Raw genomic sequence first — 14,141 nt, forward strand, 5'->3', positions numbered from 1 at the left:
GGTTCGGCTTTGGCCCCGTTTTGGGGCCATTGCTGCATTGGGCCGGCTGGGATGGTTGAGTAAATCGGCTTGTCTGATCAAAGTGCTTGCACATGAGTTTTGCTTCTTCTTGTTGTCATGGTTTGCTAACTCTGATTTAGACTTGTAGACAAACAGGAGAAAGCACCCGTAAATGCTGTATTGACCAAAAACCGAACAGAAGAACACTTTTCATGTAAAGAGAATATAGCGCACTAATACGAGTTGCTTGACCCCCTCTCGCCTCATAATCTGCTTGTTCTATGTGAATGCACATTGATCTGACTTTGAGACGGCCGCCAGGCAATCTAGAGTTACTGGAATGTTTGTGCAGCTCTCAGATGCCTTTTTTTTTTTTTTTTATTTGAATCACAAGTGACTCTGATAAACAGTGACAATCCACAATCATGAGCAAACTGTGTTACCGAGTACAGCTTCACAATGCCGTTCTTAACCAGGAATGTTAGTAGCATGGTAGTGTAGTGGCTCTCAGTGGACCAGCGCCAGTTTCCAGTTGCTTCAGGGGCTCGAGGATCTCAACGTGACGTGTGCCTGCCTTTTAGTTGGAATTCGATACCTGAGGGGCACTGATGTGGCACATCTGAGTATTGTATTTTCACTGCTTCAGGAAGCCTATCTAAGGTACCTTGAGCGACTATCTGGGTACCCGCCTGCCTCTCCCTTGAGCTGTTTAGCCTTTTGTGTGCAGGGGCAGCACTAAATTAGCAGCGCGACACCTGGCAATAACGCCAACCATCTGCCACGATTGATTTTCGACTCGAAGGCTCTTTTCACCTTCAATCGACTCGACGCACAGCGCCCGCGCATATAGCATCACGTATCTGGGTGTGCATTATCCAATCAACTCGGCTCCAGTATCCCGTGTGAATTCCTTCTTCGGTCGCTGCACACCTGGACCTCGTCGCAGCCCGCACACGCCGCGCCGCGACTTGCGCATCAGCAAGGGGTAACAGTTTGTAGGCGAGGCTCTCGACGCTTCTCCTAGACCAGCCGTCACGATGATGCCCAGACATCACTCCGGAGGGTTTGCCAATGGCTACCCAAGAGGCGATACATTTGATATTTCACCGCATAGGTACGTGGGCCCTTTTGATAAGGCGAGCATCTCGGCGGCTCCCAATGTCTTCGCTACCCTCTCCCCGTAGTCCTCCTGCTAACATCAGCTATTTGCGTCGACACAGATTCCAGCCTCGCGCATCCGGCCCCGCATCTCGTCGCCGCAGAAAGCTTCTTGTTCGCGTCGGCATTGCAGCTGTCGTTGTCACAGCACTCTGTCTATTCTTTGGACCTTCCGTATCGATCGCGTCCGTCCTCTCGCTCGGCTTCCTGGGCGGCGACCCTGACTTCGACCTCGAAACCGTACGATACTATGACTTGAACAATGTCGGTGGCACCGCTCGGGGATGGGAGCGTGAAGAGCGCATCCTCCTCTGCGTTCCTCTTCGTGATGCCTCGGCACATCTGCCCATGTTCTTCTCGCATCTGCGTAACTTTACTTACCCGCACAACCTAATTGACCTGGCTTTCCTGGTCTCCGACTCCAAGGACAATACTCTCCAGCTTCTGGTTGACAACATGAATACAATTCAGAATGACGAAGACCCCAGACAGCCATACGGAGAGATTTCCATCATTGAGAAGGACTTTGGCCAAAAGGTCAACCAGGATGTCGAAAGTCGTCACGGTTTCGCCGCCCAGGCTAGCCGTCGAAAGCTCATGGCCCAGGCCAGAAACTGGCTTCTGAGTGCCGCCCTGCGCCCCTACCACTCGTGGGTCTACTGGCGTGATGTCGATGTCGAGACCGCCCCGTTCACCATTCTGGAGGACCTAATGCGCCACAACAAGGATGTTATTGTGCCCAGTAAGTGTCCAATACATGACTGCTCCAAAAGAAGGCATTGTCGCTAACGATGCCTTAGACGTCTGGCGACCTCTACCCGACTGGCTTGGCGGCGAACAGCCCTACGATTTAAACTCTTGGCAAGAGTCAGAGACAGCCCTTGCTCTAGCTGATACTTTGGACGAGGACGCCGTCATTGTCGAGGGATATGCCGAATATGCTACATGGCGGCCCCACCTTGCCTACCTCCGTGATCCCTATGGTGACCCCGACATGGAGATGGAAATTGACGGTGTTGGTGGTGTCAGCATCTTGGCCAAGGCCAAGGTCTTCCGTAGCGGTGTTCATTTCCCAGCCTTCAGCTTTGAGAAGCACGCAGAGACTGAAGGATTCGGCAAGGTAAGACTCTTGAAGATCTTTCCGGGATCTAGAGATGCTAACGAAGCATGCAGATGGCTAGAAAAATGAAATTTTCGGTGGTTGGACTTCCTCATTACACCATTTGGCATCTTTACGAGCCTAGTGTGGACGATATTAAGCACATGGAGGTATGTATATCCGCGAACTACCCAATGCTGCGGCCTGGAGTGTGTCTAATGACTACCGGCAGGAAATGGAGGCCGAGCGAAAACTCAAAGAAAAAGAGGAGGAAGAGAAAAGACTCAAGGAGCAGACGCTCAAGGAGACGTTTGGCGACAGCCAGAGCGAGTGGGAACAAGACAAGGCCCAAATGCAAAGCCTCGAGTCTCAGCGCAAGGCTGGCCAGGCAGCGGAAGAGCCCAAGGGCGCCGCTGCCAAGGCTGCAGACGCCGCTGGCGGCAAATAAATGTGGTGTTATTGGTTTGACGCAGCGATATGGTGGTTCATTCTTGGCGGACGGGACGAAACTGGAATCTTTAAGGGTCACAGCCACGTGCCAGAGGCACTTTGACCCCCTTTCTCTTTTTTTTTTCTCTTTTTTTTCTCTTTTTCTTTATTTTGTATAGTAGTATATTTTCGCATTGGAGCGTTGAGGCTTGCCTCGATCCCGGCCTTGAATGGCAAGCGGACGCAGATGGCGGGAGGCTCTATCTACAGCTCACTATTTCTAGCGGCGTTTTTGGAACAAAAAGATAGGATGATGGCGAGACGGGCTTGGAAATTAAGAGTCCAGGCTGGCTACACAATAGAAGATTTTGGTTGTCATGAATTGAGTTTGATATCGAGGTGACGGTTGAGCGGGTGGACGGTGCGCGATGGCACAGTATTTTGCTACAACTAGACTATCGGCGAGTCCGTTTAGTTTTCCGCTGAAAACAACACTATTTCTATCTTTTTTCTTTTCTCTTTGGTATGACCATCATAGAATGTGGTTGATCTTGCAATGCGAAGTCCTCGTTGTCACCGTTTTCGTTAGTAAGCTGTCCAAAAATATTAACACGTATTGTCGATGAGGCCCCCCCCCGATCCAGCGGAGCCCTGGGGCGGGCCAATTGCTGCCAGTGGCTTTACACCTTGTGATCCGGTACCTTGTCTAGTATTGCTGCGACAGCAACACATATCCACCACCACCAAGTCTGGAAAGCTTCCCTGAGGCATCGCCAGTCAGCAACCCGCCATTGGTGCCCAACAGGATTCGCGGCGCGTCTCTTATGCTTCAAGAGTGACAGCATCTCTTCTGTCCCCTTCATTAGCTGGTTAGTTGACCTCTTCTGTCGTGTCCCCGCCCCTGATGCGAGCTCCGTTCGCTGTCGCTGTCCCCTCTACCTGTTGTGGCTGCCACCTTGAAACTTTACTTGACACCCTCCTGCAGTCTCGCTGACACGTGTGTGTCTCTTTTACCTAGACAAGATCATGAGCCGCGATGCCAGGCTTCCCTCCGCAGCCATGGAGCCCAACCTCCCCGCCGAACCGCCTCTAGAGGCCGAGATCCTGCACATTGACACACCCCGGATGCAGTATCGCAATCGCCCCGTCTCGGTCGCTGTCGATCCCGTTTCCCTCGTCATCTCCGAATGTATATCCATCACCTCGGCCATCCAGAAGCATGCTCGCTCACCACACTCCTCTGTCTCCGCCATTCTCGGTGGCAATCCCAATCCCATCAACCTGGGCGCGCCGAGCTCCAGCTCCAAACCCAGGCGCAAATCGCAAGCGGGAGGGGCTGGCTCTGACACTCAGGACCTCACAATAAACACGAGATGGGGCCTTCGCGGGCAAAAGGGCAAGAGCATGCAGGACGACCCCATGATTTCTGGGTTTGGCGCTTTGCGTCATGATATTGCAGGCGTCAAAGGTATGAGGCAGACCTCATAGCTATCATGGCCGAGTCAAGGTATACTGACCAGCATTCACAGACATTCGCTCATTTGATGCGCCCGCACTTCTAGCCCCATTTCTTCTTGTCATCCAGGCAAAGGGTACTGCGGCGCCCATCACGATCCTCGCCCTCGGAGCGCTCCGAAAATTCCTGGCCTACGGCTTCGTCTGCTCCAGTTCGCCGCGGTTTGCGCTTGCTATGCAGTCGCTCTCTTCTGCTGTAACGCACTGCCAGTTTGACGTCAGCGATTCGGCGCAAGGAGAAGTTGTTCTTCTCATGATTCTCAACCTCATGGAGGACATGATGTCCGGCCCCGGCGGCGACATCCTGAGTGACGAGAGCGTCTGCGACATGATGGGCCGTGGCTTAGCCATTTGCTCCCAACCGCGCTTTTCCCCTGTTCTACGCAGGACTGCTGAGGCTGCTATGGTTCGCATGTGTCAGATCATCTTTGAGGATGTAAAACACCTCGATGTTGCACTTAGCGAAGATGCAGACATCCTGGATCAAAAAGACGACAATTTGCATATGGAGACACATGCGTCCGTCGCTACTCCTGAACAGCGCGACTCAACATCAACATCAACACCGATTCCCGAGGAAACCGAGAAGCAGCCTGACGCGACCGAATCTGAAGAGAATCATGATACTCCTGCCGTCGAACCTAAAGACGACGACGAGAGCGAGGCTAGCGATGACTCGGAATCAGTTGATCTGAAACCATACTCGTTGCCTTCTGTCCGCGAGCTGTTCCGCGTTCTGGTTAACTTCCTAGACCCCAATGACAGGCATCACACCGATACCATGAGAGTTATGGCGCTCAGGATTATTCATGTCGCGTTCGAGGTAGCTGGGCCGTTCATTGCCCGACACCCTGCTCTGGCGACGATTGCCGAGGACAAGCTCTGCTCGTATCTATTCCAGCTGGTTCGATCGGATAACATGGCCATCCTCCAGGAGTCTCTCATCGTCGCTGGCACGATGCTTGCTACATGCCGCGGCGTTTTGAAACTGCAGCAGGAGCTATTCCTTTCCTACCTAGTGGCTTGCCTACACCCTACTGTTCCTATTCCCCGTGATACGGGCATCGAGGCTTCTCTTTTCGCTGGCATTCCCGAAACGCCAAAGCTTGTCAAGCCCCCGTCCTCGCAAGCTGGCAGCGGCCGCGCCACACCGGTTCCTATTAAAGACAGACAAAAGCTTGGTATGGAGGGCGGCTCGCGGAAGCCCGATGCTAGACAGGCGATGGTGGAGAGCATCGGCGTGCTTTCGCGGATGCCAACCTTTGTGGCCGAGCTCTTTGTCAACTATGACTGCGATGTTGACAGAGCAGATTTGTGTGAGGACATGATTGGCCTCCTCTCCCGTAACGCCTTGCCGGATTCTGCCACTTGGAGCACTACCAGTGTCCCGCCCCTCTGCCTCGATGCTCTTCTGAGATATATCCAGTTCGTAGCCGAGAGACTTGACAAGGATCCCGTGACAGAAGGCTATACGGATCCCGCTGTTCTGCGCGAGCAGCGCCGGAGAAAGAGAATTATCATCAAAGGCACGAGCATGTTCAATGAGAAGCCTAAAAATGGCTTGGGATACCTTGAGGCACAAGGCATACTCAAGAGCGCGCAAGACCCCGCGGAAGTGGCCGCATTCTTGAAAGAGACATCCCGAATATCCAAGTCGGTGCTCGGTGAATATCTTTCAAAAACAGGAAATGAAAAGGTCCTCAAAGAATTCTTGGATCTCTTTGACTTTTCCGGAAAGCGCCTTGACGAAGGCCTCCGGCTACTCCTGGAATCTTTCCGTCTCCCCGGCGAAGCGCAGCTCATTGCCAATATTGTCGAGAGCTTCTCTGAAAAATATTGCACCTGCGATACGCCTGAGCAGGTTGCTAACAAGGATGCCGCCTACGTCTTGAGTTACGCGATCATCTTGCTGAATACTGATCAGCATAACCCAACGCTCAAGGCCAACAAGCGCATGACTGTTGAGGACTTTTCACGAAATTTGCGTGGCGTTAACGATGGCAAGAACTTTTCGCCGGAATACCTTTCCGACATTTATGAATCAATCAAGTCAAACGAAATCATCTTGCCAGACGAGCATGATAACCAGCATGCATTCGACTACGCTTGGAGAGAATTGTTGTTGAAGACAGAGTCAGCTGGCAATCTTGTTGTTTGCGATACTAATATCTACGATGCCGACATGTTTGCGGCAACATGGAGGCCAATTGTCGCTACGCTTTCATACGTCTTCATGTCTGCTAGTGACGATGCTGTCTTTGCCAGAATAGTGACTGGCTTCGACGAATGTGCTCGCATCGCAGCCAAGTACAACAACGTCGAGGCACTCGACCAAATTGTCTACTGCCTCAGCTACATGACGACACTGGCAACAGACACAGCTTTCAACACAGCACTGAACACAGAAGTCCAGGTAGGCGAGACAAGTGTCATGGTTAGTGAACTGGCCGTCAAGCTTGGCCGTGATTTCCGTGCGCAGCTGGCTACGCTCGTTCTCTTCCGTGTTGTGACTGGCAATGAACACATCATCAAAAACAGCTGGAAACACGTAAGTCATTGAATACTGCTGAACAATACACCGACTGACACACTTCATAGGTTGTTCGTATATGGGTCAACCTCTTCTCAAACTCCCTGGCATCCCAATTTGGGTCGCCGGATCTCCCCACTCTAGGACTACCTAGCATTCCTCTCCAATCGCCATCGCAGGTTATTGACCGTGGCGCACGCTCATCCGATACTGGCTTCTTTTCTGCCTTCACCTCATACATCTCTAGTTACGCTGCTGACGATCCTCCTGAGCCTTCTGATGAAGAGCTGGAGAGCACCTTGTGCACAGTGGACTGCATCAACTCTTGCAAGCTTGAAAATGTCTTCACAAACGTCGCAAAGCTTCCTATCGCTACCACAAGATTGATTGTCGCTGGCCTCCTGGAGCAGCTCCCCGACGATGATAGCGCCACCATCATGAGTGTGAAGCAAGACAACATGCCGAACCCGCCCCCGATTGTACACCCGGCTGCTTCAGGGCCCTCCAAGTACGATCCTTCGGTCGCCTATATTCTCGAATTTTCCACGCTTCTGGCCACCAGAGACCCCGAGTCAGTTGAGGAGATGGCAGAACAGGTGTTCCGTACTTTGCAAGGGATTCTGCGTCGTGCCTCGCAATGGCATGCTATTACCGTTTCCCGGGCTGTCTTTTATGCCCTACGCATACTGAAAGATGGATTTGATCACGAGATTGTCAACGTTCCAAGATTGCTGCACACCATTTCGGGTCTGCCTCGCGATGTCCTAGCCGGGACTTCGAGTACTATTCTCAATGGTTTGGCTGCCTGCACCGAAGAACCGGGGCCGCTGCGAAGTGAAATGATGACATCGCCCGACTTTTGGGCAACGCTGCGCGTCCTCGCCACGAGCCGTGAATCTGCTGCGCAAGTGTTTGTGATTCTCGAGAAGGGGACGTCTGGCTCACCCCCAGCCATCATGGCAGACAATTACATGGCGGCTGTTGCTCTGCTCGACCAGTTTGCCTCAAGCGCAAACCCCCTAGCCTCGTTGGACAAGCAAACAGAGCAAGAAAGGCGTCGACACGACCAACCTCGTCAGAAACCCAAGGCTGACAGCGCGGCAGTTGAGCGTGGCTGTAAAGCCATCGATAGCCTCTACAGCATGACGGCACTCGTGCCGCAGCTTATCCAGCAGTCGCAGCTGGAAAGTGGCGAAGCATGGTCTGCATACTGGCTTCCCATATTTCAGTCTCTGATGCATCAGTGTGGAAACCCGTGTCGGGAGGTTCGACAGCTGGCATTTTCTTCGCTGCACCGGTCACTCCTCTCAGCGGAGCTTACCACCAACGATCCGCAAGAGTGGACGGCCATATTCAGCAAAGTCCTGTTTCCGCTCATTCTTCGCCTGTTAAAGCCCGAGGTCTTCTCGGCCGATCGTGAGGGTATGAGCAAGCTGCGAATACAGGCCACATCACTGCTGTGCAAGGTTTTCCTGCACTATTTAACATTGCTCGCGGAATGGGACGGGCTGCTTCCACTGTGGACCAAGATCATTGAAATAATGGATCGTCTCATGAATAGCGGCCAAGGTGACACTTTGGTAAGTCATGTATTACGTAAACTGCAAGTGATTTCTATGCTCACTATCCTTTAGGAGGAGGCAGTACGGGAGAACCTCAAGAACGTAATCCTATTTATGGAGAGCAACGGAGTCCTGGTACCCCCCACTGAAGACACTACGAGAAAGGAGATCTGGGAAGAGACGTGGAAGCGCGTGGACCGATTCCTGCCGGATCTACGAGCCGAGATTGCACCCGTACTCGATGAACCGGAAGAAAAGCCGACAGTCGGCGCCGACGCAGAACCGGCGTCAACGAGAGCATCTGTTGAAGATTCGCAACAGCTGAAGCCAGAAACAGAGGCGGCAGCTGGTCAAGAAGCAACGGAGGCACGCGCAGAAGAGAAAGAGGAAGAGGAAGAAGAAGAAGAGCAGGCAAGTGAAAAAAGGCTAGTCGAAGAGGCGGGTAAAGAGGAGTAAGACGGGGATTTAAATGAGGCGATTTAATGTTTGCGAGGGCTATGAAAGCATGCATAATGCAATGGGCAGCTCCAATTTTTCACTCTTTTGTTCGATTGGGACCCATCTGGCCCTAGATTTATGTATATATTAGGTTGGCTGCAGCGACGGTGCAGCGGCCGTCTTTGTAAGCTGAGATGTTACCAGAGCATGGAGATGAATAGAGGAAAAGTGCATAGCGATAAAGATACGTAAAGCCCCTGAAGCTTCAAAGCAGACTTTCACCTAGGAAGAGTGACAACAGCAAGATCCATATCGTTCAATCCATATACTTTTGCGTCTCGTGTTGACGGCTTTGGCTGCCGAAGCCATCGTTGATGCACAAAGGAGGGGCCCGTCAGCCTTTAGACATTCAACGAGTCTGTGGGTGCTTTTTATCTGTGTGTGCTTTATTATATATTTTTTTCTTTTTTCTGATGTATTCCAAAACTATTCTCTCCTCTTTGTTGATTCTCTTCCTTTAGTCTGTATAACATCACTCGAGTCTTGCTGCTTCTTATATCGTCCTCGGCGGCCAACTCACCGAACCACCATGTCCTTTGCCGAATCTGGAAGCCAGGGCTTGTTCCGGATGAACACGACGCAGTTCGACTTTAACCTGCGCTTTGAGCAAGTCTTCTTGTCCATAATCCCCTCGGCCGTCTTCATTGTCGCCGCGCTATGGCGGGCGCTGTCAGCGATGAGGCAGCCACTCGTGGTCTTCGCGCCGCCCGCCTTCGTGGCCGTCAAACTTGTGCGTCCAGTGCCCCCTGTGCCATCTAAACAAACCAAGTCAAGCGAAAAAAAGGGTAGCAGTGCTTCCATGAGCGAGAGAAAGGCTAACATGAAGGGGGGTTGTTTCGCAGGCTGCCACGGCGGTGCATGCCGTTCTTGAGTTGGGGCTGCTTGTCCTCGTCGCCGCGGGAGGCTTCCAAGCGACGCGCACGCAGCTCGTCTCAGCGGCCCTCCGGCTCGCAGCCGCGCTGTGCGCCATCCTGCTCAGCTTCGCGGACCACGGCCGGAGCCCGCGGCCGTCCATCATACTCAGCACGTACCTCCTCCTCGTGCTGATCCTCGACGCCGCGCAGGCGCGCACCCTCTTCCTGCTGTCCGCCGACGACCCCCGCGAGCGCACCTACAGCGCCGTCTTCGTCGCCGGCGTCGCGGTCAGGCTGGCCGTGCTGCTGCTCGAGTCGCGCGGCAAGGCGCGCTGGGTGCGCTGGGCGGACGGCCAGGCGCGGCACAGCCCGGAGGAGACGAGCGGCGTCTTCTCCCTCGGCGTCTTCTCCTGGCTCAACGCCATGCTCCTGACGGGATACTGCAAGGCCATGGCCGAGGAGGACCTGTTCCCGCTGGACGGAGCGCTGGAGGGGTCGCGCCTGCACGCTGCGTTTGCGGGCAACTTGCGGGCGGCCAGGCTCGGCGGCGGCGGCGGGTTCGCGCTGCTCAGGGTGCTGGCGTGGACGATGAGGGGAACCATCTGCCTGGCGGTTGTGCCGCGGCTGTGTCTGCTTGGCTTCACGCTCAGCCAGCCCTTCTTCATCGAGCGGCTGCTGGAGGCGCTCTCGCGGCCCGGCGGCGGCGCGCCGGCGGCTGACATCAGCTACGGGCTCGTCGGGGCCGCGCTCCTCATCTACGCGGGCATGGCCGTGTCGACGGCCTTTTACGGGTACTACCATCACCGGACGCTCACCATGTCGCGCGCCATGCTCGTGACGGAAGTCTACCGACAGTCCACGCGACTCCGGACCTCCGACGACGCGGCGCTGACGCTGATGAGCACCGACTGGGAGCACATCCGCGACGGCTTCAAGGCGGTGCACGACGTCTGGGCAAGCCTCGTGCAAGTCGGCCTCGCCGCGTGGCTGCTCCACCGGCATCTCGGCGGCGGTCCCGTCTTCCTGGTGCCGCTCGGCGTCGTGCTGGTCGCGTTCGCCGGCGTCGCCGTCGTCGGCCGGCTCGCGGACGGCGCGCAGCGGGCGTGGATGGCGGCCGACGCTGCTGTCGCCGCCGCTGACGCTGGCGTTCGTCGCGCAGGGCACGATGGGCGCGACGAGGGCGTTTACGAGCCTGTCGTGGCTGGTGCTGCTGACGCTCCCGCTGGGCATCGTCTTTCAGCAGGTTCCGCTGCTTGTCGGCGCCAACGCCTGCCTGGGCCGTATCCAAGAGTTCTTGGCGCGCGAGAGGCACAGTGACTTTCGGCGGGTTGTCGGGCACGATGATGATGGTGAGACTGACTCGGAAAAGGATCGGGATCGGGATCGGGATCTGCGTGATGGTCCTGCGATTGTGATTGTCCGCGGCAAGTTTGGCTGGGAGAGGGAGAGGTCGGTCCTGCAAGACGTCAACGTCACAATCGCTCAATCCTCACTAAACATGATTGTCGGACCTGTCGGGTCAGGCAAGTCGACGTTCTGCAAGGCCGTACTCGGCGAGGCCGCCTTCAACGAGGGCACCGTTACTCTTGCCGCTCGTCATCCACATGTCGGGTACTGTGATCAGAGGCCGTTCCTGTTCAACGGCTCCATTCGCGACAACATCATCGGGCAGTCCAGTTTCAACGTGCAGCGGTACAACGAAGTCATCGAGGCGACCGCGCTGCGCTTCGATCTCGGTAACCTCCCGCAAGGCGACGAGACCAGCGTCGGCTCCGACGGCATCACGCTCTCCGGCGGCCAGAAGCAGCGCGTCGCCCTCGCCCGCGTGCTCTACCTGGAGACCACGCTCCTCGTCCTCGACGACGTGTTCAGCGGCCTCGATGCCGACACGGAAGAGCTCGTGTTCCGACAGGTCCTCGGGCCCGGCGGCCTGCTCCGCAAGCGGCAGGCCACCGTCCTCCTGTGCACGCACAGCGTCAGACACCTCCCCGCCGCCGACCACGTCATCGCGCTCGGGGCCGGAAGGGTGGTTGAGCAGGGCACGTTTGCGGAGCTGATGGCCGCGGCGGACGGCTATGTGGGCCGCCTCGGCGTCAAGGCTTGCTCCGGTAGCAACAGCGATGCCGAGTCCGAAGAGACTGTCGCTGCGCCAGAAAAGGCCGAAGACGCGCCACCGCCGCCATTCGATCCTATTGCTGCTATCAAGGATTCAGAGGCTGCTCCGGCCGATGCAGTCCTCGCGCGCCAGCAGGGCGACGCGACAGTCTACAAGCACTATGCCGTGAGCATGGGCGTCCTCACAGCGATGACCGGGGCTGCCTTCACTGCGGCGTACGGCTTCTTCGAGAACTATCCGACCATCTGGCTCAAGTACTGGTCCGCCGACGCCGACGCCGGCTTCCGACATCACCCGTTCGGGTACTATGCTGGCGTGTACGCCGCGCTTATGGTCTCTGCCATGGCGTGTCTCGTCATGTCCATCATGTTATTCTTGGTGGTCGGCGTGAGGCGCGCCGGCGCAAACCTTCACCAGAACGCCCTCACGACCATGATGGGCGCCTCGCTGTCCTTTTTCGCGGCGACAGATGCAGGCGTCATCACCAACTTGTTCTCCCAGGACCTGAATCTTGTCGACACCGAATTGCCCATGGCACTGATCAACTGCCTCCTCGCGGTATGTCTGAACTCCTTCATGCAACCTTTGTCTTGCTCTTCAGCTAACTGATTGACGCGAGGGCATAAGCTCTTCGAAGCACTCGGCCAGGCGTGCGTGATGATTACCGCATCACCTTACATCGCCATCACCTACCCGTTCCTGATCGCCCTCCTCCTTCTCCTCGCCAAGTTCTACCTGCGCACGTCTAGACAGCTGCGACTACTCGACCTCGAGGCCAAGAGCCCGCTGTACGCGCACTTTCTCGACACCGTCAAGGGCATCGTCAGCATGCGCGCCTTTGGCTTCGTCCCCGAGGAGATCGCCAAGACCGCGGACCTTCTCAACGCGAGCCAGCGGCCGGCGTATCTGCTCGTCATGATCCAGCAGTGGCTGACGCTCGTTCTTGGCATCGTCGTCGCAGCTCTGGCGACGGGATTGACGGCGCTCGCTACTCGCCTGCACGCCAGCTCCGGGTTCGCTGGCGCGTCCATGGTGACGCTGATGAGCTTCGGCGAGAGCCTCACGATGATTGTCCAGTTCTACACGCGCCTCGAAACGTCCATGGGAGCCGTTGCGCGACTCAAGGCCTTTGGCGAGACTGTGCAGCCGGAAGACAAAGGCTATGAAAACGTCATTCCCGCCGAGACGTGGCCTCAGTCGGGAGAGATCAAGATCAAAAACGTGTCTGCCAGTTATGAGTAGGTATTGCTCTGGAGACGACTTCGGAGTGGCGCTGATATCATGGAAATAGGCAGGCAGGACCAAAGACGGAGGGAACTCCCCGGCTAGCCTTGAAGAACATCAACTTGAGCATCGTCGCAGGAGAAAAAATTGCAATTTGCGGCCGCACTGGCAGCGGAAAGTCTAGCTTCGTCGCCCTGCTGCTGAAGCTCCTCGACCCGACCATCGATTCGGACGGCGGCGGTGTGGTCATTGACGAGATCGCTCTGAGCAGCATCCAACGCTCTGCTCTACGTCAGCGAATCCTAGCTGTTCCTCAAGAAGCCGTCTTTCTGCCAGACGGGTCTTCGTTCCAGGCCAACCTGGATCCGTCCGAGCAGGCCACGGCGCTCGACTGCGAGGCGGTCCTCAAGGTAGTCGATCTTTGGGACTTTGTCCAGGAGCGAGGCGGTTTGGGATCTATTATGGCCTCCATCACTTTCAGCGCTGGCCAGAGACAGCTCATGTCGCTCGGCCGAGCCGTGTTGAGGAGGCGCATTCGGCAAAAAGGTCAAGGAGGCGTCGGTGAGGGCCCCGTCGAACCGGAGGGCGGTGTTTTGCTTCTGGACGAGGTCAGCTCGAGCGTAGATGTTGAGACTGAGCGCATCATTCAAGATGTCATCAAGCGTGAGTTTTCAAAGTACACCGTTATTGCAGTCTGTCATCGCCTAGATATGATGATGGACTTTGACAGGGTCGTCGTAATGGACATGGGCGAAATTGTCGAAGTTGGAAGCCCTGTGGCGCTGGCACAGGAAAAGGGGTCTCGCTTCGGTGACTTGCTCAAAGCTTTTATTCAATAGCATAAAGAGTTGCTGTATTTTCTTGTATGGTGTCTACGCTCTCATTCGACTGCATGGGTAAGTGTCCCTGTCCCGGGGCTTCTTCCACCCTTTCGACCACGCATAAATTTTTTTTTCCTTGATTGATTTTTGACAAAATTTTAATTAATCTTTGGAATCAAAAAGAAAAGCCCCATCATCCCTCTATGCAGTACTGTATAGAGTAAAGCCAGCCAACTCAATTACATCGAGCTGTACAAGGTGGGGCAGGACGTTGACGGGCTCGCCTCAAATGGTCACAAGCACAAGCTCCAAACTTGCAGGTGACATACATAAGC

The 14,141-nt window shown here is 55.3% G+C and overlaps 3 protein-coding genes across 3 annotated transcripts; all 3 read left to right on the top strand.

Moving 5' to 3' along the window:
• Nucleotides 1-1,158: 1,158 nt before the first annotated feature.
• On the top strand, nucleotides 1,159-2,705 carry ISF_07608 (mannan polymerase II complex ANP1 subunit; the record flags this gene model as incomplete). Its single annotated transcript, XM_018851211.1, has 4 exons — nucleotides 1,159-1,900; nucleotides 1,959-2,278; nucleotides 2,332-2,427; nucleotides 2,490-2,705. 4 exons carry the CDS (start codon nucleotides 1,159-1,161, stop codon nucleotides 2,703-2,705), a joined length of 1,374 nt encoding a protein of 457 aa, XP_018701521.1.
• A 1,040-nt stretch (nucleotides 2,706-3,745) lies between these two features.
• ISF_07609 (cytohesin-2) lies at nucleotides 3,746-8,749 on the top strand (the record flags this gene model as incomplete). Its single annotated transcript, XM_018851212.1, has 4 exons — nucleotides 3,746-4,154; nucleotides 4,216-6,749; nucleotides 6,800-8,311; nucleotides 8,366-8,749. The coding sequence occupies 4 exons, from the start codon at nucleotides 3,746-3,748 to the stop codon at nucleotides 8,747-8,749; spliced, it is 4,839 nt and encodes a 1,612-aa protein (XP_018701522.1).
• Nucleotides 8,750-9,320: 571 nt separating this feature from the next.
• ISF_07610 (ABC transporter, sequence) lies at nucleotides 9,321-13,824 on the top strand (the record flags this gene model as incomplete). Its single annotated transcript, XM_018851213.1, has 5 exons — nucleotides 9,321-9,521; nucleotides 9,634-10,770; nucleotides 10,805-12,319; nucleotides 12,389-12,999; nucleotides 13,053-13,824. The coding sequence occupies 5 exons, from the start codon at nucleotides 9,321-9,323 to the stop codon at nucleotides 13,822-13,824; spliced, it is 4,236 nt and encodes a 1,411-aa protein (XP_018701523.1).
• Nucleotides 13,825-14,141: the final 317 nt, after the last annotated feature.

Source organism: Cordyceps fumosorosea, assembly GCF_001636725.1.
Source record: "Cordyceps fumosorosea ARSEF 2679 chromosome Unknown scaffold_23, whole genome shotgun sequence".
Classification (NCBI taxonomy): domain Eukaryota; kingdom Fungi; phylum Ascomycota; class Sordariomycetes; order Hypocreales; family Cordycipitaceae; genus Cordyceps; species Cordyceps fumosorosea.